At 33.2% G+C, this 24,771-nt stretch overlaps 6 protein-coding genes and 1 long non-coding RNA gene across 13 annotated transcripts; 4 read left to right on the forward strand and 3 right to left on the reverse strand.

The window, feature by feature from the left end:
- Nucleotides 1-893: 893 nt before the first annotated feature.
- LOC107370168 (uncharacterized) lies at nucleotides 894-3,062 on the forward strand. Of its 2 annotated transcripts, XM_015938154.3 has the most exons (5): nucleotides 897-1,052; nucleotides 1,214-1,418; nucleotides 1,558-1,700; nucleotides 1,927-2,398; nucleotides 2,922-3,062. In XM_015938154.3, exons 1-4 carry the CDS (start codon nucleotides 1,007-1,009, stop codon nucleotides 2,355-2,357), a joined length of 825 nt encoding a protein of 274 aa, XP_015793640.2. In that variant the 5' UTR covers nucleotides 897-1,006; the 3' UTR covers nucleotides 2,358-2,398; nucleotides 2,922-3,062. The 2 variants fall into 2 exon arrangements, with proteins under 2 accessions (XP_015793639.2, XP_015793640.2); XM_015938153.3 differs by lacking the exon at nucleotides 2,922-3,062 and having other exon boundaries at nucleotides 894-1,052; nucleotides 1,927-2,614.
- Nucleotides 2,761-6,287, reverse strand: AsnS (asparagine synthetase). Its single transcript, XM_015938151.3, has 3 exons — nucleotides 6,053-6,287; nucleotides 4,024-4,621; nucleotides 2,761-3,951 (listed from the first exon to the last, which is right to left on the reverse strand). Exons 1-3 carry the CDS (start codon nucleotides 6,159-6,161, stop codon nucleotides 2,952-2,954), a joined length of 1,707 nt encoding a protein of 568 aa, XP_015793637.2. The 5' UTR covers nucleotides 6,162-6,287; the 3' UTR covers nucleotides 2,761-2,951.
- LOC107370171 (uncharacterized) lies at nucleotides 5,155-5,521 on the forward strand. The gene is made up of 2 exons (XR_001570548.2): nucleotides 5,155-5,299; nucleotides 5,368-5,521. It is a non-coding gene; the product is annotated as an uncharacterized LOC107370171 (long non-coding RNA).
- On the forward strand, nucleotides 5,783-8,939 carry Gnpnat (glucosamine 6-phosphate N-acetyltransferase). 4 transcript variants are annotated; one of them, XM_015938158.3, is made up of 4 exons: nucleotides 5,783-6,094; nucleotides 7,635-7,983; nucleotides 8,161-8,288; nucleotides 8,354-8,939. In XM_015938158.3, exons 2-4 carry the CDS (start codon nucleotides 7,773-7,775, stop codon nucleotides 8,567-8,569), a joined length of 555 nt encoding a protein of 184 aa, XP_015793644.2. In that variant the 5' UTR covers nucleotides 5,783-6,094; nucleotides 7,635-7,772; the 3' UTR covers nucleotides 8,570-8,939. The 4 variants fall into 4 exon arrangements, with proteins under 4 accessions (XP_015793644.2, XP_015793643.2, XP_015793641.2 ...); XM_015938157.3 differs by lacking the exon at nucleotides 5,783-6,094 and adding an exon at nucleotides 7,109-7,258 and having other exon boundaries at nucleotides 7,526-7,983; XM_015938155.3 differs by lacking the exon at nucleotides 5,783-6,094 and adding an exon at nucleotides 7,109-7,258.
- On the reverse strand, nucleotides 8,479-9,087 carry LOC107370170 (splicing factor 3B subunit 6). The gene is made up of 2 exons (XM_025162474.2): nucleotides 8,945-9,087; nucleotides 8,479-8,874 (listed from the first exon to the last, which is right to left on the reverse strand). The coding sequence occupies exons 1-2, from the start codon at nucleotides 8,972-8,974 to the stop codon at nucleotides 8,605-8,607; spliced, it is 300 nt and encodes a 99-aa protein (XP_025018242.1). The 5' UTR covers nucleotides 8,975-9,087; the 3' UTR covers nucleotides 8,479-8,604.
- A 2,797-nt stretch (nucleotides 9,088-11,884) lies between these two features.
- Nucleotides 11,885-16,326, reverse strand: LOC107370199 (uncharacterized). Of its 3 annotated transcripts, none has more exons than XM_089267627.1 (4): nucleotides 16,060-16,326; nucleotides 15,463-15,750; nucleotides 13,409-14,976; nucleotides 11,885-12,919 (listed from the first exon to the last, which is right to left on the reverse strand). In XM_089267627.1, the coding sequence occupies exons 2-4, from the start codon at nucleotides 15,485-15,487 to the stop codon at nucleotides 12,767-12,769; spliced, it is 1,746 nt and encodes a 581-aa protein (XP_089123753.1). In that variant the 5' UTR covers nucleotides 15,488-15,750; nucleotides 16,060-16,326; the 3' UTR covers nucleotides 11,885-12,766. The 3 variants fall into 3 exon arrangements, with proteins under 3 accessions (XP_089123753.1, XP_089123756.1, XP_015793672.2); XM_089267630.1 differs by having other exon boundaries at nucleotides 15,208-15,750; XM_015938186.3 differs by lacking the exon at nucleotides 15,463-15,750.
- Nucleotides 16,327-18,503: 2,177 nt separating this feature from the next.
- On the forward strand, nucleotides 18,504-19,919 carry LOC107370157 (uncharacterized). The gene is made up of 3 exons (XM_015938142.3): nucleotides 18,504-19,074; nucleotides 19,548-19,706; nucleotides 19,786-19,919. The coding sequence occupies exons 1-3, from the start codon at nucleotides 18,566-18,568 to the stop codon at nucleotides 19,871-19,873; spliced, it is 756 nt and encodes a 251-aa protein (XP_015793628.2). The 5' UTR covers nucleotides 18,504-18,565; the 3' UTR covers nucleotides 19,874-19,919.
- The last annotated feature ends 4,852 nt before the right edge of the window (nucleotides 19,920-24,771 follow it).

A 24,771-nucleotide genomic window follows, 5' to 3' on the forward strand; every position in this document is an offset into this window, starting at 1 on the left:
TTACACTACCTTAACTAGATACACCATTGTAGCTTGTGGCCCGCGGACAATGAGGCAACCCACAAATTATCTAAATAAACTGGTTCACCAATGCAACCAAACAAGACATCTAATAAGATTTGTAAATCTCCGAACTCGCGAACTGAGCTGTTCATGTAACTCAACTACGAGACTGTTGCTTTGCAATTAAGTGGATTTCGATACAATATTAGAATAAATCATCTGGTAATTTTCCAATATTAGTCATTATATTGTTATATATTTGATAAAGACGTTATCATAAATTCAATATCAATGTAACCAAAAAGATACATATTTTTTAATTTTGAATTCAAGCTTTCATTTTTCATTGTTTTTATGTCTACTTTGGCTGATTGGATTGATATAAAGTATATTTTAATATCATAAATGGTGCCATATCTCAATTAGCTAGTAACTTGTCTAACTCTTCATTTCTTTGGTGGTATAAAAGCTGATTGCTATAACGGTTAAGCATTATTTTTGATAATAGACGTTAATCCATCATTTTATTTTCAAACCTGTGATCTATTTGATAGTTTAGAGATAATCAATCAATCTGAATGAACAAAGTTCGAGAGTTCAGTGATTTTCCATCTTGTTATTCAAATGTTTATTGTGATGAGCAAATGTATACAGATTGTAACTAAAATTTGTTTTCTTTCATTAAATCAGATAAAATTGAATACGAAGTTGACCCAAGAAGGGAAAAAATATTTCGATAAACTTTATTAATATTTCGGTAAGTGCATTTAAAAAAAGTGATTCCAGGTTTATCAGGTCAATTAGTGGTCAACTTTGATTTTAACATCTCCTCAATGATCAAGGCTAAATTGTTGTGAGAAGGAATAAAATAAATGCTTAATTGTGAGAGAATGAGAGAGATTTAAGTTTACAATTTTAACTGATCACTATTAAGTCATTTTTGCGATAGCCACAATTAACATGTTAGCTTAAAAATTATCCAGTATTAGTTTTATTTGGAAAGATGTTGCCTCAACTCTATCTAATTGTTTCCCTTTCTTTAGTCTCAGGTGAGTTTTATTGTGACCACTTAGCCAAGCCAGAATAAATATTGATACAGAAGAAAGTGAATAAACAGCAATTAAATTTGTCTAAATTATTCCTTTGAACATTCAATCAATGTCCATCTAATAGTGAAAAAACCAACCTTCATTTTGTTTCTTTCCCATAGTATTTTGTTTTTCTCACCAACAGCTTCAAGCGCAATCCTTCAACCACCTCGATGACTTAACGCCGCTAAATCGTATCAGAAGATCAACCCTTCCTCCTGGTTGTCAGCAGAGCCTAGAGACAGATTTCCATGGATTTAAGCAGATTCTCTATGTTGATGTTAAAAATTTACCTCGCAATCAACAAGAAATTGATGGATTGTGTAGGTAAATCAACTGTTTTCAATGCTTACAGTCACATGATTTTGTTGTGATTCATCGGTCACCATTGTTTTCCTAAGCTTAACCTTTTCTCTTTTTCTTCCAACAAACAACATGTCGCCGTTTTTTATTAACAATTTATTAGTGTCAGCCGGACTATGTATTCAAAATTAAGGAATTATAATCGGAAATGTTTAAAATCGTTGGCTCGGCAACTATTTTCCATCATGTTGCGAGGAATGCGTAAACAGATGAAGTCAATTTGTACGGATCCAGTGGACCAAAAAAGTAAGTGATATTTTCTTGATTCTTAACTAGAGCTAATTAATTTCAATTATCCGACTCATTTATTACATTTATTTAACCATTTAAATATCCTCAACGAGTCATGTCATGTTTGAAAAGCTCAGTGAATCCATTTGCATGATTAAAATGCATAATCATTCTGTTATGTTTCTATAATTGATTTGTCTAAAAAAGCTCAACCGTTTTTTTTGTCTTGCCTATTTTGCAGAAGCTATTAAGATTTATGGATGTACATCGGAAACAAGTATGAGGGCATGGAATGAATGCTTTCACTCGGCTAATCGTCAATTTATGTTTGCAGCTGTTAACTCTACGGATCGCCAATTGTTCCCTGATTTATGTTGCATGTACCCAAGAATTGAAAAATGCGTCGTTACTCAGATGAAACCAAAAACGTCTTGTAAATCTGATTCCAATCTGGATATTGCTGGTTTCTATCGAGCAACTGTTGAAATCTCAATCAAGGATACTCTAGATTTGGCTTGTGCTAATTTTGCTACAGAGGAACAATGCAATAAAGTTAATCCTCAAGGAGTTAAAGCTTTAACTGAAGCCGGTGAATCAAATTACAAAGTTCCTGAGCCGTTTTATTTGTATCCGTTACTCAAAGTTCTTGGTAGACTTGCTGATAGCCGGTAAATTTTGTAAATTTGTATTTAGCTCAATCCCTGTTTTTACTGGTAATTTGATACATTATAATTTATCATCAACCTTGGATTAGTAACCAACATTTGAATTATATTACTAACCACCTTCACCTTTCATTTCTTTAAGAATACATTTTCATCTGTATTCATCTTCATCTTTCTTGCTCGTTTCAACATCAATAATCTAATTTGTACACAATAAACTGTAACTTTTCCTCATGAAAAGTTTACAGAAGAAAAAACGAAAAATGTCTTTTTTGTTCAGTTCAACATTTGAAGCCTCAAAAAGCTAAAATTTTGATCGCGGTCAACATAAACTTATCCTTGAATTACTTTTACAGTCAATTGCTTTTGACCGTAAAAGCTATCGCAAAGCAAAAGAAATGAAGAAAATATTGCAAGTGATTATTTTCCTACTTTAATTATCCTGTTATTTAAAATTGATCCGATTAACGAAAACAGACACCAATATCGATAAATCTATTAATTAACGGGAATTTGATAAATGATTACTAATTGATTGAGGATAAAATATGATTGATTTTCCACTACTTAGATATGACAAGCACCTTTATTTGTAAATATGTCAATAAGAGTCAACATGAACACCTTGGATCGCTCTACCTGATGGATCAGCCTGATTAGCCCAAGCCTTTTCCCATTCAACTGCAGTTGGTGTTGAACAAGCAATGGACGGTCCACCAGGAATTAATTTATCCGCATCATAATGAGGAAAGTGAGACTTGAAAATGGATCGATAAAGATATGCTTCTTTAGTTGTTGGAGGATTAAACGGAAATGTAGTCGAAGCACAGCCCATCTGAGCATCGGTTATTTGAGATTCAGCAAAGGCCTTTAAAGAATCGATCCATTGATAGCCAACTCCGTCTGAAAACTGTTCCTTTTGTCTCCAAAGAATCGAACTTGGAAGGTATGGATTCTCTGGAGTATCGAAAGCTTTCCGCAAAACCCATTTCTCAAGTTTTCCTTCAGGTCGATCAGTAATCATTTTGACCGATGGATCCAAGCTCATAACCAATTGAAGAAAGTCTTTATCTAGAAAGGGAACTCGAGCTTCTATTCCCCAAGCTGATGTTGCTAGATTGGCACGAAGACAATCATAACGAGACAGCAATTTAACTTTACGACAAAGTTCAACGTGAAAATCTTTTGGAGATGGAGCTTTATGGAAATACAGATAACCACCAAATATCTCATCAGAGCCTTCACCTGAAAGAACCATCTTGAAACCAAAAGCTTTAATCTTTCTTGCCATCAAAAACATGGGAGTGGAAGCTCTAATTGTTGTTACATCGTAACTCTCAATGTGATAGATAACATCAGACAAAGCATCTAAACCTTCCTGAATTGAATAAGTAAATTCATGATGGACTGTTCCTAGAAAATTAGCAACTTCTTTAGCAGCCTTTAGATCAGGTGAACCCTCCAATCCTATGGTAAATGAATGAACTCTAGGATACCAGGCTTGAGACTTTTCATCTTCTTCAACTCGATTAGCAGCATGTCGACATACAATTGAAGCAACCAGAGAAGAATCCAATCCTCCAGATAAAAGAACACCATAACTGATAAAGAAATTAAGATTAAAATCAGTAAATTTTCCGGTTAATTAGCTGAGACTTTAATTTATTACTTACGGTACATCACACATAAGTCTTTTAACGACAGCTTTCTCAAAGGCTTCTCTCAACGTTTTCAAATCAATTGTATTTTTTGGTATAAGCGCCTCATCCCACCAAATGGGATTAAACCATCGATGAAATCCCTCTTTATGAGTCCAGTAATGTCCTGGAGGAAACTCACGGATCTCAACACAATCAGCCATCAAACTTTTAACCTCAGATGAGAACCACCAAGAGCCATCAGATCCTCGACCATAGTATAGAGGGAAAACACCAATCGGATCCCGAGCAGCAAAATAATCACCTTTACCAGGAGCAGCAATGACAAAGGCAAAGACACCGTCCAATTGGTCAATCATTGATTTTCCATGTTTCTTGTACAAATGAACGATTGGTTCACAATCGCTTAAGGTTGTCAAGTCTTTTGAATCAATTTGCTGGCGAATAGTTCGATGGTTGTAAATTTCACCATTGACGGTTAGAATGTATTCTTTGGTTGAATCATATAATGGTTGAGCACCTTTAATTAGATCAACAATCGCCAATCTTTCATGAGCCAAAGCATCAGTCAATTTTTCACCCTTAGGTCCAGTGTGGGTTCTGACATCGATTCCTAATCAAAATTACATTTTTAGTAAAGTCATACAGTTCTGAAAATTTTTGAAGACTGTTCATTTTATGGCCAAAAATAGTCAAATTCAAAGTCAAGCATTTACTCTTCATACAGCTGATGTAGCTGACTAAAGGTGTCAACTTGAAGCTTGATAATTAATCTAAGCTTAGATAATGCAAGCTTCCGATGAAATCTTTGATTTTAATGGGTGTAAATGATGAATGGACTGACTGATTAATAGAGATTCCTGAAGTGTAGATACGAAAATGTTGTCTATTGAACCTGAATTAACCGGTGTTTGTAAGCAACAATTAATCAGACTTTATTATAATGAAAAAACAATGAGCAGTTACAATCACCATAAGAATTTTCGCAGAGTAGAGGAAGTCATTAATTATACTCTGAACATTAATCATCTTAAAACAATGAGCTTTAAATCAGGCAAAAGTCAAACATCAGGTTTTGATGGTTTCATCTAATTTTTAAAATCATATAAAAGGATCACCAAAGGTATGGAAAAGTCATTCGATTCAAACAATCAAACTATCTCAACTCTACAAACAATTCTTTCAACTTTTCGTGTTAAAAACTCGACAAAAAACAACCAACTAAAAATGGAAGCTAAAACCCTTTTCGTCTACATTGCTGCCTTTGCCTACACCGTCGCCATGGCCTATGGTAAGTAACTTATTAACTTGATAACCAACTAAATCATAACTCATTGTTTTTTATCTTTCAAATTACAGCTGACCCTGAGCCAAAGCCAGAACCAATCGGAGCACTTCTCGACAGTCTCCTCGGATAGACTTGATTCAATCAACTGTTGGCTACCATTGACCATGTACTAATCATGCCCAAAATGATTATTAGAAAGAAATAAAATTCCAATAAGCATATAAACTGATTCTGTTTGTCACAATTTATTTAAACGGTTTCAACCAATCTCGGTCTAAAACAATGATTTCTCTGAAATATCTATACTCTTTACAAGACTGCAAAGTCTGAGATTATTGAGAAAAATATGAATACTTCAGGATTTAATCAAACTTAATTAGAGATTCAACTTTGCCAGTCAAATTGATTGTCTCAATTTACATTGAATTTTCCGCTCGATAATTTATCAATCTATTTCCTCTTCCCTTTCGTTGCTTTAAAGGTTTATTTTGAATGGACAGATCACTCACTGTATCAAGTGTCATAAAATTGTCTTATCAATTTTCATCAAGATATTTCAACTTGTGAATGGATCTCAAAACAGTTATGAAACAGAATAAAATAAAATACAATTTCTAGTTCCATCAGATATTCTAGTTTCATCTGTAGCTCAGAAGCTTTCACTCATCATCTCGACCATCAAAACAAACCTTTAACCTTTGAAACAGTCTTGTGATCAAGTGAACAGTAAAATGTCTAAATATGGGGTTTACTCACCACTCCAATCTGGACCACGATGTCGTTGTTTTTTGGATAACTGTAAGGCCAATTTCCTAATCTGCTCAGGATCTGATGATGAAAGTAAAATAGCCAATATGGCACACATGATCAGCAAACAATTTTGGTTGAAAGGAACAGTAAATGTTTATTAGGAAAGAAATGAAAGATCAACATGGAAGGGAATAGTAAATGATTGAACCAGCCAAAATGCCTAGTGGTGAGTTGTGTTTCCAAATGTGATTAGATACTAGATCTGTAAACATTTACTGGATTCTCATTAATTTCATTGTTAATTTATTCTTGACTCGTCTTATTTCAAGCAACCTTTATTGATTCAAAGTAAAACAATCATTTCTTGACTGTAATGAAATATTTTTCAATTATGGTTTAACTTGTTACCACATCATGAAGAGGCCTTTGAATCTATTAAATCCGTTGACTTTTAATTTTCAATTTATTAATATGAATCTCAAGTCTGGCTGATTGTAAAAATTGCTAATTGTTAATTTGTCCTTGAATTGCATACCTGAGCCACATGATAATAAAGATTACCTCATTTAATTTTATAGCTTTTTGAATTTAATTGAAAAAAAAGATACAAAATAACTTATACTGTTCAACTGATGATCCAAGGATGATTGTAATCAATTGACTTGCAAGATTTATCCAATTTAGATTTCTGATTGCTGAAGGTTGATGAGTTAATTTAAGGTCTAGAAAATATTACCTAAATTAACTTTATTGAGCAACTAAATTTGCATATTTGAATATATTTTGAAAATCATTTTTGATTGATTTTTTGATGAAATTGAAGTTGAATTTGGTTTCTCTTTTCTTATATTTGGTTCTTTAATCCAGTTTAGTTAATCGGAGTAAATGAAAATCCAGTTACCAATTAATTATTTTATATGAGCCAACCTTGAATGATACCTTAAGCTGTTGTCAGGTTGTTTTATTGGTGAGAGTTGCTTTCAAAGAGGAAAGTAAAGAGTCAGCTCAATCATCAAAAGATGATAAAATCAATTGTCAGCTCAATTAAATGTGTCAGTACATCAGGTAAATTGCTAATTTATTGTTAACACAAACATTTTTTTGTATGTTTGATATTTGTGAACATCTAGCAAGTGTTGCAAACAAGCAAGTAGAATCAACTTAATCTTCTTGAAAATAATCAGCTGAGGAAACGGTTTTGTTTGATCAAAAGTAAGTAAATTGTTGATAATTGACCAAAATTATATGAGTTTCTTTCGTCCATTTTAAGCTTGAACAGGAGGTAAAGACACAATATAAGACAATAGATGAACATCGTAGAAGCATAAGGTTGATTGTTAGTTGTGATTGATATGTGATTGATGATTGAGGGATAATTAATAAGCTGTAATTAATAGCAGAGCACTTTAAGCAATTTATTCCCAAAAGTGAATACAGGTAAAAAGAAATTAATCTTTCTGTTCTGGTGAAAAATTTTAGCTATTTTTTGTTCGTTTTAAAAAAACCATCCTGGCTTTTGCTATCCGTAAACTGCTACATTCCTAAATCTGATACTGGTAATGATTCACCTTTGTTTGGCTGGTTACAGGGCGTTACCTTTGAACCGAAACTGATAAACACCTTTTAAAGTCATCTGGTCACTTTGAGTTTGGACAAACACTGAGAAGCGTTATTATCATTTTCACTATAACAATCGACAGTCAAGTCTTTATCACCATTAATCAACATGTGCAGTTTGAATGAAGATTCATTTGTTTTTAGTCCAAGCGAAATTGAAAGCTTAGATTGGTCAAGTGTCCAGAGTGATTGGAAGGATAAACTTGAATCTCTCTCATTGAAAATTCGTCCACTGCAAATTGATGATTATGATCGCGGTTTTACCAAATTGTTGGGACAATTGACTCATGTTGGAGATGTGACCAAAGAAGAGTTTGAAGGTAAGAATAAATTACTTGCTTTACCACCGGTTCTTGAAGCGAATCAACGATTTGACATGCTTTCAAAGTGTATAAAAATACATGGGAAAGCAAGATTGTGAAAAACTTCCATGTTAGATCCAAGCAAGGAAATCTTTAGATATCTTTAATGACTTTGAGATTCTTTTTCCCCTTTAGAAAGGTTTAAGTTAATGAGAGAAACCAAATTGGTGAGAGTAGTGGTGATCGAGGATTCGAATAATAACCAGATTGCTGGGACGGCTACACTTCTCTGTGAGCCTAAATTCATTCATCAATGTTCTTGGGTAAGACTTGCTTCGGCGGTTGTTTTTTGTTTTCTTTTCATCAGCAGTTTTCTTTTCATTAACAGATAGGTCACGTACAAGATGTATGCGTTGATGAAGCTTACAGAGGAAAAGGGTTGGGCAAAATAATAGTCAATTGCTTAAAATTGTTGGCTCAACAGGTTGGAGCTTATAAAGTTGACTTAAACTGTTCCGATGCGAAGATAGGATTTTATTCGGCTCTTGGATTTAAGAAAGAAGATGGACAAGCCAATTATATGACATGTCGGTACAAAAATTAATTCAGATGTAAGACCAATGATTGATGAATATGACTTCATTTATAAATCTTGTTTGGCTGATAATATAATACAACTAAATATCGATTGCAAACATTAAAACCAGAAAGATGATCACAAGCATTTTTGGCATCAAAAATATCTTCATAAACAACAAATGCTGTTCCTTTTGTTTCAGGCGTGTTTCCTATCCTAATTTGTCTGATAGCTCCATATTTACCAAAAATATCATACATTTCTTCAGCTGTGATCTTGTAAGGAAGATTTCGAACATAGAGAATTCTATTAACTTCAGGTGGAAGCCGGACCTGTAATGAAAACAATAAAACATAATGTAAGCCAATTGATGTCAAATAAAATGACTTAAAAGATACTTACGTTGGCTTTTTTCTGCATTGCCATAGCCATCTTGTTTATAAATCACTAGATTCACTAGATTCACTTTAAAATCAGGAAATTTGAAGATGAAATTGTATAAATTAAAGTAAATCGGTTCAGAACAACAGAACAGCCGACAATTTCAATCAAAACATATAAAGATTCACATTTCGCGCATGTTCACCTGTGATACAGTCTGAAATAAGCGCCTTCAATGAAAATAACTTTAGTTTGTTCAAAAATATTATAATATTATGGTTTACGATAATATTATCAACACCATTATCTTAGCCATGTCATCATAATTCTTACGGGCTATTCTTAAAATTATTGTACATTAAATGACCAGACGAAAGTTCATGCACAAGAATGAGTTGCAACCTTTAACCATAAATAATGCAGGCTGCAAATAATTATATGAAATATGCAAGTAAGCTGATAAGTATGAAAAGAATAGCTGATTAAAATGCTGCTAGTTATGAACAATTCTGAACTTTTTCCTTGTAAAGATACCTTTAAACATTATTGAATTGTCAACAGAAATCTTAACCGAAGTTTCTAGCTTAAGGTATCCGATAGATGGCTCTCTATGAATGATTTACCTTGGTAACAGTTGCGCAGGATTTGTTTGTAAAATGCAATTGGTTTATTCATATTTTTGAAATTAAGTAACCGCCACTGGTCGAAGAACGACTTTTTTTCAACAGTTTAACCAATTATTATCGTGTTTTAATTTTTTAATCATTTTAAATAAATATTGTTTTAAAATGGAATGCGAAAGTGTAACTGAAAGTACAATGGACTCCATTGATGTAACCATTTTTGAAGATTTTTACAGTCTCGACATAACCATGCCGTTTACAGGCGAGCTTCCAAAGGCCGATGCGACTCAGCTACCAGATTCAACAGCAATTGTATCTGTGCCAGTATCACCTTCCAAATCAACGAAACCACCTCAGATGACATCTCCTAAACCTCCAAATGAACCATTACCAATATCAACAGAGTTACCACAAACACCATCCCGATTACCACCAGCGTCTCAAAGTTTATCGCCAAAAGAACCCGATGAACCTGCTTTGGAGCTATCTCCAAAATCACCTTCTGAATATTCATCGTTATCACCGATGAAATCTTTGCAGATCTCGCCAAAATCTGAATACAAATCAGTTTATGATATTCCTTCTGAATCCGTTTCGAATTTATCTGTTGCATCTTCTCCGGAGTCCCCTACATTATCTATGGAATTTTTCGCTAACGCACTTTCAATGTCACCGAAAATTACGCCAGAAGCAATCCCGATAGCATCGCCAAAGAAAACACCAGTTTCTTTTCGATCTTCATCGAAATTAGAAATGTCCTCAAAGTCTATTGGGCTTCAGTCCAATACTAAGGTATCTCAAGGAATGTTACCTAAATCAACTTCAGGTTCTTCATTGAAATCATCTAAAAAGATATCTCCTGGGTTAAAATCAACTTCTAAACAAAACTCTTTACCCAAACTACTATCTAACTCACCGCTTGTTCCTCACACTGGACCAGGATCTATATTCACGCCTCACTTTTCTGTTAGTAGGACAAAGTCAATGTCAAGGAATGTTTCTTGTAGGAAAAGAATCCTCATTGACGAGCCATTGATTGTCTTCTCGCCTGATGTCAATCCCCAACCAATAAAACCGTCCACTATAAACCGTACACGCTCTTCTCCAAGCTGTTCTGTTATGAAGGAGAACAAAGTCCCGACAAAGTTACCAAACCGCTTCGAAAGCCCAACTGAAATACACAAATCATTGCTTTTACACCAAGTCTCTGGACGTACAAATCATAGTCCTATTTATACACCTTTTACGTCAATGGTTTCTCGATTTAAAAATTTAGCCATTGAGTCTCCTTTCATTCCAGCAGGCAAAGTCAATGTTCCAAATGAATCATCCAAGAAAGTACCACATAAGACCCGAGTTGAAAAAATTAAGCTTATATCGCCTTTACTCCGATCGCCTAAATTGAAGATAATTTCAACTAAACTGCCTCTTCGTAGCAATTCAAAAGTCACCAACTCAGTTGAAAAAAAATCTCCCACCATAGCTCAATATAAAGCAAAATCACCAGTTATTCAAGGATCCCGTATTCCTGTTTTAAAACTGAATTAATAATGCTCAAAGACGGCACCATTGAATAAATGGGTGAGAAAGTTGCAACTAAAGATTACCCAGAGAAAATAATGTGAAATAGTGAATGAAGTTTGTGAAATTGTTAAGTATAAATATCGACAGTAAATTCATTACATTGACAAGTAATAAAAATAAGATTATGCCCAAACTTTCGACCATAAAAAAATATTTACTGCTGATGAAAATGAAAACAATCATTAAATAAATAACCAAAGTTATTGGATCACTAAATGAAAGTCTCACCTTTCTTCAACAAAAGGCCATGCACGTTAAAGTTATTGTAACCAACTCAATACAACTCATATAAATTGGCTCTAAAATTACTTGAACTAAACCTAAAGAGATGAAATAAATTGAGTTGTCCAATTTGACATAATCAAAAAGAAAGCTTTCAACTATGAGGTTTATCAAATTCAGAATCATTTGATACTTTGTAAACATGTTTAACCGGATTGTCGAAAAAAAGGGAGAAACAGGTGAAGAAAAAAGGACAATAAGAAGAGAGGATTGGAGAGTTCAGATGATAATGATTTGCTTTCTTCCGGCATTCAATATAAAAGGATAATTTGATCAACTTCATCAACCAGTCATTCAATTGATGCTCATTCAAGCCATCATAAACATTTCATCTCTCTAAATCCCCCCATTTGAACCTTTTCTGGTTATTCATTTTTAGCAAAATGAGATTATTGTTAAAAGGTAAAAATAGATGATAGTGATTAAAAAAGTGGGTGGTGTTGATCAGCGAAATGAATAAAATGAGTATCGGTAATGCATAAAATTTTTCATTTTCATTAATATAATCCAAGGCATACAGATCGTTGATGGACTGTGTTTTTTAATGTAAATATAAATATATTCTCATCGAGTTATAAGCCTTGATTCGTTTTTGTTTCATTTTCTTTTTCTTTTTCGTCTTGTTGCCAAATATAAACAAGCGACAACATTTGAAGATCACAGATAAACTTATTTTTTGTGTTGTTTCTTTAAGAAGACATAAGCGAGAAAAGGAGAGACAAAAACAAAACAAAAATATCTTTTTTTTTTCAAACAGCAATAGAAACGGTCAGGTTTTGCAAAATAACCAACATTGCCAATGAAAACGATTAACAGTGGTTAATATACTCGCATTTAGGTGAAAATATTGATTAATCATCATATATATAGGTAAAAAAAATGATCAAAATGAACGGACTAATTGGAATCAAGGTTAATTCATCTTGATATTGGAAAATTTGGTGATTAATTAATAGCTTCCCTTTAGTAGCGATGATAAATAATCAAATTTATACGCTTGTATTGGCTTTAAATTGATTTCCATTTGCAGCATTTTTCTTGAGGTTTTTCGTGTTGAACTTTGAAGCGCTTCTAATACCAAACATCTCCCTTGTTTTGTCATTTGTGTATAAATGTTCAAGTTGATGCTCTTGGTGTTTTAAGCGTTGATTATAGTTAGTTAATCCGTCAAAGGGACAAAGTGGCAAAAATTATCGAGTTAATTTGTTGATAGATGTGCTTTTTGTATGTGATGTTTGTAATTGTGTGAAATCGAGCGAACATGTTTTTTTAGAAAGCTTTTCATTTTTTTTTCTTCTTTCTTATTATTTTCACCACTTTCCTCTCCTACTGAACCTATGAAGTTACATGTTCACTATACTGTTGTTGAAAGTTTCCTGAGCCTATCAACCTCAATTTCCAATGTGGCCATATTCTTTCTTGCTTCAGCAACTTGATTGATTAAGTCTCTAACTACAGATCCGTAGGACTCCTTCACCGTCTCAACCATGTCAGTCAGTTCATTTACCTAGTAAGTCAAAAGTTAAAGTATCAAGTATTAAGTTTAGGTAATAATAGTCAAATAAATAAGGTTTGTTTGAATGGAGAAAGGTAAGTAAGCGAAAAAAAGAGGATGCAAGTTTTGATCATTTCTTGAAAATGAACATAACAAGTGAGTTGAGTAGATTGTCTCTCCTCTTAACTAGGTTTAGACCAAAGATGAGAAACCTTTTTTTTAACTTGTTTTAATGTTTAAGATGATACTCTAATCGGTGGACCAGTTGATGACTAGAAGATGCTAAATGAAGCCATTGTAATAAGCTGTCAACAAGGTTTGCCTTATTGTTCTAGTTAACATTTGAAAAGTTGTTGCCTCCTTTCATTTTGACAAGACAAAAAGGGCAAAGTGAACTTTTTAAAACATCATAATTAACGTCATTCATTCAACTCATGAAAATGATAATAAGTTTAAATGAGTAAATTATGGTTTGAAAGATTAACAACAAAGTAACTTTACCTTTTTAACCAAATCTTCATAATCTTTGCGAGGTACCATTGATTTTTTCAAATTACTCAGTTCAGTTTGAATATCAGAAAAATCAGAGACGCCCTTGCTGAATGACACACTAGAATCAGCAGATTTAATGCCAATATTACCAATACTGGAGCTTTTGGGTGGTGGTGGAGTGGAAGATGAATTTGAGCTTGGAGAAGAAGACACTGGTCCGGAAGGTTTTACCGCTTTCAAAGGTTTACTAGGCAATGATGAACTTATCGTTGAAGGAGATGATGCTGGACAAGTTGTTGTCGATGAACTGTTGGTCTCATTTATTTCCATTGGAAGTGAAATTGATCGAGATGGATTAGATTTAGTAGGAGATAAAGGTGTCGCTTGATTGGCACCATGAGTTTCCTCTCCAACGGGAGCAGTGGTATCTGTCTTGAAACGCCTTTCAGCTTGACTTCGTTTCAATTCTTTCATCCATGGTGGCACTGCAGGACTTTTCTCTGTCGTATCATTTGAGGCTGCCACTGATGCTGTGGTTGCATTTAATAAAGGTGCTTGCTGTTTACTTTCTACTTTAGCTTCATCAAAAATTTCCAAGTCATCCTCAGTGTCACCTTCTTTTGTTAAAACAATCATTGACGGTGGCCTACGATTAGGCCCTTTAACTCGATTGGCAGTAGGATGATTGAGCCTTTTGGTGACTTCCAATGATCCAAAATTATTTTCATTTTCACTTAACAAGGAATCTGGTCTGCCATCAGGCACACTTTTACTTTCTTTATTACTAGATTCTAATTTATTTGCAGAGGTTGAAGTGTCATGGGAAGTTACAACGTCTGGTTTTGAGCCACCAAGTATACTGGATTTAATCAAATTAGTAACTGGAATTGAACCGGGAGCTCGAAATTTGGATTTTTTAGTTGGAACAATAGGTGAGAGGAAACTCAAATTTTCTTCTTCATCTTTTGATAAAGAAGTCAATGGATTTATGGCGCTAGTTGGCGTTAAGCTGGTACTAGTATTTGATGTAGTATTAGTTGTTATACTACTGCTGGTCGATGTATTGGCGGTGGTGACTATTTGTTGTTGTTGAGTACTCTTAAGATTATTATTGTTCCTCACAACCTCGCTATTTAATTTAGATTGAGAACCGGTTGGATTGGTTGAACCAATTCCGCCTCCTGGTGATCCAGTAGAAGAAGGAGGTGGCTTCTCATTTAATCTTTCCGGTTTTTTTGTCCTCAGTGATAAAATAACTTCGTCCATTGGTTGTGATTTGATAACCTCGATATAATTGTCCGGAAAAACACCAATTTTACCATTGAGTTCTCCTTTCCACCAACCTTCATCTTCCACACCTTTACTTAAAATAATAATAATGTCTCCTTTTTTAATTGTAAGTTCATCATCATTTTGCGCTTTATAATCATAAATAGCCCTTGCTTGCTCCCGTTTAGGTTTAGGTGGCAGTCTTGGTGCACTAATATCTCCTCCAGAGTCTTGTGAAGGGGCTTGTGGTGGTGGTTTTTTAGGTGGTGGCTTGGATTTATCAGCTGATTTTAGAGATGCTTTTGTACCTGTTTTGTATAAAGTGAAGAAAAGAAGCACAATCAGTATAAGTATAACATTAAAACAAAAAAGTATAGCACAAATGAAATTTAGATTCATATCAAGAAATTTGAGAAGAAAAAAAAGAAATAAAAGGCACAAATTTAATAATGACTTGGGAATTTGAACGTGTCACAATAATGATTAAATCGTGTAAAAATCTTTTCCACTCTTTTGATATTTTAACGATAAAAACTCACTTTTTGATTTTGATTTTCTCATCTTCAACACTATTTCCCGTTAACGTCAGTTCCTAACTCACTCTTTTACTCTCAGATTTTCACCTAATATCTACACGGATGTCAAATGACTTGGGATAACACTGTCAATAGACAACAAGAGTAGTGAAGTAGAATGAAATGAGAAACAAAAAAATAACAAATAACCGTGGCGAGGAAAGTAACACAATGAAAAATCATGAAGATGGAATGATGTAACAAAAATTCATTACTAACTTTGTTTGTAATGAAATGGATCCATTATTAGTAATGTTAGATGGTTATCAGAGAAAAAAGAATGACTTTTTTTAGGCAGGAAGATTGAAATTGCAGGACGGATACAAGAACAAAATAAAAGTTCAGAATTATAAATTTAGATCAGAAATTGATGAGCAGAGGAATATAAAAAACAGAATGAGACAAGTTTGAAGTGAGAGAGATAATGCAAATCATTCAGCTAATACCATAGTAATCGGAATATCAATAACCTAATCGTAATCGAGAGTGAATAAGAGAGATAGAGAACTGAAAAAAAAGATAGAGAAACATTACTAAATTAATTTGTAGATGCATATTAATATTGTGATTCATTAGATTGGTAAAAACCATTCAAGTGGCTTCTATTTTCCCTTATTTGGAGATTATGGATAGAGTTGACGATGTTATTATGTTATGGGCTCACCCATTTCATGTTAAGCTACAGTATAGATGAGTGGTTTTTATCCACCCCCTTTCTAACCATACTAAACTTGAAATCAAACAAAATTTAAGCAACAATTAAAACCAGAGCCTAGAGGAATAAGTTTGATTATTAATAAAAACAATAATACTCACCATAATCTTGATTTGAGCCTTGGACATTGTCCGACATAATGGTAATGTGAAAGAAGCAGGAATAATTTTTAAGGTAATGTAAAGGTAATGATGGAAGAAAAAAATAGTTATAACAAAGGAAGGAACCAAATGTTTAAATTAATGAGTAAATACTTTTAACTATTTGACTCCGGAGGAAAAATTAAACTAATAACCATTAGGGATAAAAATTTAATTAACCAGAGTTAACCACAATCAAAGATTAAGAAAAAGAAGAGACAGAGAAAAAAGATAAACAACTTTAACAAGCTTTCACAAACTTTAACTCATATCTGTATCTTTAGGAGCTCAAGCCACATCCTACTTATGTAACCCGCTTCATTTAAAAAGATGTAAATTTTACAAAAAATATTTAAAAACTCGATTCCAAATTCAACCATTGAATAACAAAGCGCATGAAATTCACAATTTAGCTGAATAGATTGTTTTTCATCGCCATAGAAAACACCTTGTCAAGTCGATTGATTCTTTCAGAGTTTTTCTGCACACCGTTCATGAGTTATCGAGATTTCGAGTCTTAGAATCTTGCATCTTTTTCTTTTCGACTTTGATCGGCTAGAGTTAGATGGCCAAAATATTCAGGTTAATCAATTACGAACTTACACATTTCTCTATCGTATGGCTGGAAATTTTGTCAGATATCTGTTCCCATCGTGGAGTAACAAGCCTTTTGGTGTTTCACTATTGACTTTAACACCTAGTATATTATAAGCTTTTTATAATGGTAAAACTGCATCCAGAGATTTTATTGATATTGTATTTGATTATGGTTTTAATATTTATGATTTTAATCTAAATTTTTGAATTGTATTTTGTAAAATTGACATCTTTTTGAATGAAGCGGGTTACACAAGTAGGATGTGGCTCCTGAAGAGATGAGTTGGTATTTGGATAGTTACTGGTTTAGAGACCAGTTGGTTACTGGTAACCGGTTACTTGGTTAGAGGGGGGGAAAAAGTAACCAAGTATGGTTACTATAACCAGTTACTATAACCGGTTACAAAATAACCGGTTACTTGCTGGTTACATTGAGAGGGAAATTTGAAAAGAAAGTAAAGAAAGTAAACAACAGATTTCTAAATACATTAATAGATGGCGCTGATAAAAGATGAAAAATTAAACTTTTTATTTTTGAATTTGGCGGTAAGAAATTTGTAACCAGCAAGTAACCGGTTATTTGTAACTGGGGGTGAAAGAACCACAGTTACTGGTTATACTAACCAAACTAGCCTGTAACCGACGTATCTCTATACTGGTTAGAGGAGGGAAAGTAACCAGTGAACCAGTTAATCCATGATTATATTTTGGATCCATTGAAGCCAATATAAAATGAGTTTTCTGTTCAATCACTAGATGGACTTATTGACTTGGAGCTTTCACCAAAAAGTTTTAAAATCGTACTTGTACAAAAAGATTGGAGCCGTCAAGGGCCACAGAAATTCAAGCATGTGAATCAATCGAATCCGCACAATCAACTTTTTTTATGACCTTTGACGGTTTCAATCTTTACCTTTGATGGCCACAAGTAAAATACATTTCCAAAGTCAATGTGTCCATCCGACGCTGGAACTAACCAAACAAGGCTTGGCCTGAAACAGTCAAACCACAATGGATATCAAAAAACTACCTCGTCTTACTTTAATCATTATTGGAGCATTTTGCGCTGAACAAGATCAAGTCCGAATCAGGACTTTTTGTAATACATTTTTAATTGTATGTGACTATTTCTTGCAATTAAATAAACCAAAATCTTTTTGATAACACTTAATATCGTCATTTATTTAACTCTGAAAATATCATACAATAGTGTATCCATTGGGTTAGCACTCATACAAATGTATCAACAATCAATTACTCATTTTGATCGCCATTAACCGTGAATTGCATCGATTCGCTAATTGAAGGTTGAGACAATTTATTATTAATGAAGGTTAATTTGCTCTTCAAAATCCAAAGGCTATCAACATGGTAATTTGAATATCTGACAAACGATTGTAACAATTAATCAGCTAAGGTTTTGTAGGAAACATTTCCCGATCAAACATTGATAACAATGTTTTGAGCTGCCACACAATTTGTAATTATAATTCAGATAATTTGAATTTCCAGTAAATGTAGAGCTTTTTTGTTTCTTCATAAACATGACCAATTCACATTGATTAGACAAAATAATTGTTTTATTATTGCTCATCTTTTAACAAACACATTAAAATCAGTTGTTATTAATACATTGTTAGAAATAGAGAAATCAAAATCACCTGAATCGTCTTCATTTATCCTGCTTCTAAATGTCTAACTGAATCAATTTTGGATTTTAATTGTGATATTGAGCGACTTCCATTATCATTACTGTTTTCGCTGGATTATATATAAAAAATTATGACAATTAACTTGATCATTGTTCATCGACATCTTTAACTGTCAATTTGCCTTTATGGTTAAAACTTGACTCGTTTTGTGGTTAAAAATGCTCTTGACAAGTCTAATCGTTTCCCTTGTTTCACTGGTTTCACTTGTAAACGCAGCTGACCTTTACAATTTCATTTACACAACCGATTCCAAATCGAGTCTTGTTTATGTTTCCATCGACAATTCATCCATCAGTTTAGAGAAATCGATTGTAAACTGTTCAGTTATTAGTGACCCAGATGGTGTTAATGGAGTATTGACTTCGGCTACTGATCCTCTTATTCCGATTGACCAAGATTCCTTCAATACTCTGGTTAAATCATGTAATAGTATTAAACCCAGCTCAATCTTACCACCAAAACCACTCTCTAACCTATTTGGTTTATCAAGTAATATGATTGCTCCTGGAACCAAATGGTGTGGACCTGGAAATCGTTCATCGGGTTACGATGACTTAGGTGTTAGGGTTGAGACAGACAAATGTTGCCGTGATCATGACTACTGTCCAATGTATATTGACGCTTTTCAATCCAAATACGGCTTGAAAAATACTCAAGCTTATTCAAGGTGAGTTCAGTCAAGTGAAATTCAAGAGTTGGACTTTTATGTCTACAACCATTCTATCCGTTTAATTTTATTTGTCAAACATGATCAGTTCAAGTTTATCATCACTAGACTTGAAAGTTCAACAATTAAAAATTAGCGATTCTTGAAGGAAATTAAAAAATAAGTCTTTCAATTTAGTTTAACTTGTTCGACTTTTTGAACCTTGATATTACCAGAAGAAACATTGCATGATTGATTGACAAAACAATTAAATATCAGATTGAATAACTACATTTAAATCTTCTGCAATCCAAATCGATTCAATATTCAATCACAATTCAAAGTTATAGGATTTTAACAAAACATTAATTTCCATCATAAGCGATTCTCGAAATTTATTGAGCCCAAGAGTATAATTTCATTTGTAATGAAACAAATGGGAAAACTAATTGATCGACTAATGATATTTTATGAATTATGATTTTCATTTGCAGTTCTCTCTGTGATTGTGATTTGCAACTGAAAACTTGCCTGAAAAAAGCGAGTCAAACTGAAATGGAAGCCACTTTATTTGGAATGATTTACTTCAATGTTTTGAAAACCAAGTGTTTCCAACAAGTTAAGCCTAAAGGCCAGTGCCTTGAATACTCTGGGTGAGTTTGTTGTACTCGGGTTGTTTTGACAAATTGTCGCGTAAAAAAACACTAATCGATTGATCTTTTCTATTGTTAGATTGCTTATTAAACGATGTGCAAAGCAAGCTGATCTTAATACAACTGAACTCGTCTACCAGTTTCAAACCTCTGGACTTTTCCTTTAAAAAACTATTTACATTAATAAATAATCAAAGCTAAAAAACCTTAAAATGATCTTCATTGTACTTTAACTCTTCTCGTGGTTTTTGACCATTTGAGAGCAGTTTTTAAAAAAAATTGAAAATCTCTGAATTTGTGCAAAATCGGTGAAATAGAGCAAATTATTTAAGCCTCTGTCGATCGGATTTACAGTGAAATCAAACGACTTTTAATTAATTCATTGCGACGAGAAACAGTCAATGAGTCCATGCCTACCGAGCTTAACAATCATTTCAATAACTTCAACTTACTGAAAGTTCTTCAGTGATGTCAATTCTTCAGTAAATGGTCTGCTAAATCAATCCCAAACTTGGCTGATTTAAACGAGAAATATGGTCGATTTCAAAGTCTTTTTGACAACAGAGAGTCTCTTATCGCTTCTTCTAAACATTTACTCCGATCACGGCTCGAAACTAGATCAGGTGAAACGGTTAAAAGTCTTGAAAGTTTAACCCAAAACTGGAAAATAATTAAATCTCGAGGTAATCCAAATCCTTCACAACTTGAAGAGTTGCAGCAACAATTTGAATCGGTTCGCAGTGAGCTCGGTTAACTGGTCTTAATTCATTGATTAACTCTCTAAATACGGTTCAACGTAAATGGACTTATCTTGAGCCAATCTATAGTCGAAACCAAGGACCAGAAATTTTCAACGATTCATCTTTTACTTTGGCTTCAAGAGACTTCATCAATATAATGAAAACAATTGAAACTGATTGTCATGTTGTTAGACTTTTGAGAATTTCTGGTTTGTCTGAACGGTTATCCTCCATTGATCAACATTTAGCCTCTTGTCAGAAAAAGTTGAACCTTTTCATGGAAGAGTCGAGAAATCGTTTTCCTAGATTCTATTTTCTTGCCGATGATGATTTACTTCTTGTCTTGGCTGGTAAAACATCCATAACTGAATCGGGTTTGTTAAAGAAACTGTTTAATAATACAATTACCAAGATTTTGTTCGGTGGAAATAATTCTGTTGCTGTTGAGTCTCCTGAAGGTGAACAGATTCGCCTTCGATCTCCAATTGCAGTCAATTTCAACGGTGGCTCAATTGAGATTGAAAATTGGCTTCGAAATGTGGAGAGTGAAGTATCTAAATCACTGAAAACTGATTTATTTGACTGTCTTGGTAAAGAGGATAATAGCGATGAGCTTATTTGGTCAGCTCCATCTCAAATAGTCTCTTTATTTCAATGGATTCGGTGGACAGCATCAACAGAAGACGCATTAGACGAAGTCGTTTAAAGATACTTCATAATGATTTAGCTCGACAGTTGACTGACTTAATTACCTTTTAAAGTAGCCAATGTTTCCGATGTTGAAGATTGGAGGTGGAAGAAACAGCTTCGCTATTATGCTGTTGTTGATTGACAACTACAACAGTTACTGACCAAGAGTTTTTACTAAAAAGACACAACTAACACAATTGTGAGATTTATCCACAAATTGACTCTAATTGAAATATTAATGAGCAAAAAGAGGGTTAAAATTAATTTCTTTCAAATTTAGATTAAGCTGGATTGTTGAGATTGAAAAACTGAATCCATTGGTACTATTTAATTATTCACCCGATGAACAATTTTCTAGAAAATCGAGGTCAAAAATGAAACTTCGATCGACTTTTGCTCAGCTTTAGAAGAAGATTTTTTCATGAAACTCATTTTGCTGATGAAGCTTTTGATTGTCAATCAGAAAATGTACTTATTTCGCGAAATAAAACTTTCCGTTTTCTGTAAAACACATAAATTCGATTTTTATTTCAACCTCCGCCATTCTGTAATAGAAAGAGTTAGCAAGCTGAAACTTCTCTTCTGTTCATAAAATTTATTTGTTCACATCCTGAATTAAATACTTTTTTCAATTCATTAATAGTTCTCTTGATTTTGGACATTAACCCAAATACTCTGAGCCTCGATATTTCGAGAATGGCATAACCTACAATCTTGAAACTTTGACCAAACATTAGATTGCATTATGGGCTAACATAAAATATGACTAAATGCTGAATAAAATCTGTGGTTATTCATTTAATAATGAATATTCTTCTAACGCATAAGATTTGTGTTTGAACTTTATAAATCAAGTTTAAAATCTGGTATCAATAGTAATCAAAGCTCTAACTTTTTTGTCTTTAATTTTCAATAATTTAATATTTCAATATATTCAAACCCATGCTAAAATCTAATGCTTGGTTAAAGTTTGGTGATTGATGACTAAACCATTCTCGAACTATTCAGGTTCAAAGTTTTCGGGTTAATGGCCAAAATATAGAGAACTGAACATAAATTGGAAAAAGTATTTAATTTCTGATGTGTACAAATGAATTTTATAGATAGATAAGAAGTTCCAGCTTGCTAACTCCGATGGTCACAGAAAAAAGTCGGTTTAAATGAAAATCGAACTTATGTGTTTTACATAAAATGGAAAGTTTTATTTCGCGAAATAAGTACATTTTCTGATTGACAATCAAAAGTTTCATCAGCAAAATGAGTTTTATTGATGTAGGTAATTCCATAGCTGAGCAAAAGTCGATCGAAGTTTTATTTTTGACCTCGATTTTCTAGAAAACTGTTCATCGGATGAATAATTAAATAGTACCAATGGATTCAGTTTATCAATCTCAACAATCCAGTTTAATCTAAATTCGAAAGAAATTGATTTTAACCCTCTTTTTGGTCATTAATATTTCAATTAGAGTCAATTTGTGGATAAATCTCACAATTGTGTTTGTTGTGTCTTTTTGGTAACAGCTCTTCATCAATAACTTAAAATTACATCTTTCATTTATGCACAAATTGACTCAAACCGAAATATTAATGGGCAAAAAGAGGGTAAAAATTAATTTCTTTCAAGTGAAAACTAGTCTGGTTTGTAGGGACATGAAACCTGAATCCTTTTGTCCGATTCAAAAGTTTCTCTGACCCACAGTTCTCGAATAAATCGAGGTGAAAGTTTAAACTTTGACCGCCTTTTGCTCAGCTAGCGAAGCAAATTTTCTCATTAAACTCATTTTGTTGATGAAGCTTATGATTGTCAATCATAAAATGTACTTATTTTGGGAAATAAAACTTTCCGTTTTCTGTAAAAACGATAACTTCGATTTTCATTGAAACCGACCTTTTCTTGTGACCAAAAGAGTAAGCAAGCTGAGACTTATTCTCCTTACATAAAAATTGTTAGGTAACGACGTGTATTGAATACTTTTTTCAACTTTTGTTCAGTTCTCTTGATTTTGGCCATTGGCCTAAAAAACTTTGAACCTCAATATTTCGAGAATGGCCCAGCCTACAATCATCAAACTTTGACTAAACATTAGATTTTATCTTGGACTATAATATGGCGAAACATTAAATTATTCAAAATCCCACAAAAACGTTAGAGCATTGTATTACGTTTGTTACCAGATTTTAAACTTGATTTATAAAGTTAAAACACAAATCTTATGTGTAACAAGGATATTCATTATTAAATGTATGAGCACAGATTTTATTCAGCATCTAGTCTTATCATTTTTAGCCCATAATGCAAACTAATGTTTGGTCAAAGTCTGAGGACTGTAGGCTTTGCCATTCTCGAAATTTTGACGTTCAAAGTTTTTTAGTCCAATGGCCAAAATCAAGAGAACTGTTATTAAATTAAGAAAAATATTCAATCTATGTCGTGAACAAATAATTTTATGAGCAGATGAGAAGTTTCAGCTTGCTAACTATTTTGGTCACAGGAAAATTTCGGTTTAAATGAAAATCGAAATCATCGTTTTTACAGAAAATGGAAAGTTTTATTTCGCTAAATAAGTACATTTTCTGATTGACAATTAAAAGCTTTATTAACAACATGAGTTTCATGAATAAATCTAATTCCATAACTGTACAAAAGGCGATCGAAGTTTGTACTTTCACCTCGATTTTTTCGAGAACTGTTGATCGGAGAAGCCTTTGAATCGGACAAAAGGATTTAGGTTTCATGTCCCTACAAACCTACCGAGTCTCAACTCTTAGCTCAAATGTTTGAGCCTTTGGCAGTGATCTTTGCATTGCAGTTGTAAGTTTAAACAGCAAATTGGTTTATTAACCAGGAAATGGGTTGAGATGAGTTTGTTTTGTTGAATAAGCTGTTTCTCGCTCATTTAAAACCCAAAAATCATGACCCAAATGCGCTAATGGAGAGTTAGTAAATCGAATTGAATTAACAATTAGCTTAGGATTAAATTAGTGAAAGAATGACGCCTGTAGGTGCCACTATTCTCGAAATATCGAAGCTCAAAGTTTTAAGATCAATGGCCAAAATCAAGAGAACTGTCGATAAGTTTAAAAGCGTATTCGGTCCATGAATCGATCCAACAATTTTTATGCACAGATAAGAAGTTTCAGCTCTCTAACTCTTACGGTCACAGAATGGCGGAAGCTTACCTAAAAATCGAACATATTTGTTTTACAGAAAACGGAAAGTTTTATTCCTCAAAATAAGTTTATTTTCTGATTGAACATCAAATGCTTCATCATGTTAACAAGTTTAATAAGAAAATCTGCATCCATAACTGTACAAAAGTCGATCTAAGTTTTAAATTCGACCTCGATTTTTTCGAAAACTGTTGATCAGAGAAACTTTTAAATCGCACTAAGGGACTCAGGTTTAATATCCATACAAACCACAAACCAACTTTCTTGCCATAAAAATACTGGTAACAGACGAGAAGTACAATTGTCATGAAGAGTGTTGGGATCTTTATTGGCGTTAATAGTACTGCTATTGGTGTCTAATTAACTTGCTTTATAATTAATTTGCTATTGATGAGTAAATTATTTGACAATGAATCAAATCGAAACCAAAATAATTGATTTCTTTGAAAGTTCAATACTAATCT

Source organism: Tetranychus urticae, chromosome 1 (genome assembly GCF_039701765.1).
Source record: "Tetranychus urticae isolate SD_2017Ah chromosome 1, NJAU_TeUrti_SD_1.0, whole genome shotgun sequence".
Taxonomy (NCBI): domain Eukaryota; kingdom Metazoa; phylum Arthropoda; class Arachnida; order Trombidiformes; family Tetranychidae; genus Tetranychus; species Tetranychus urticae.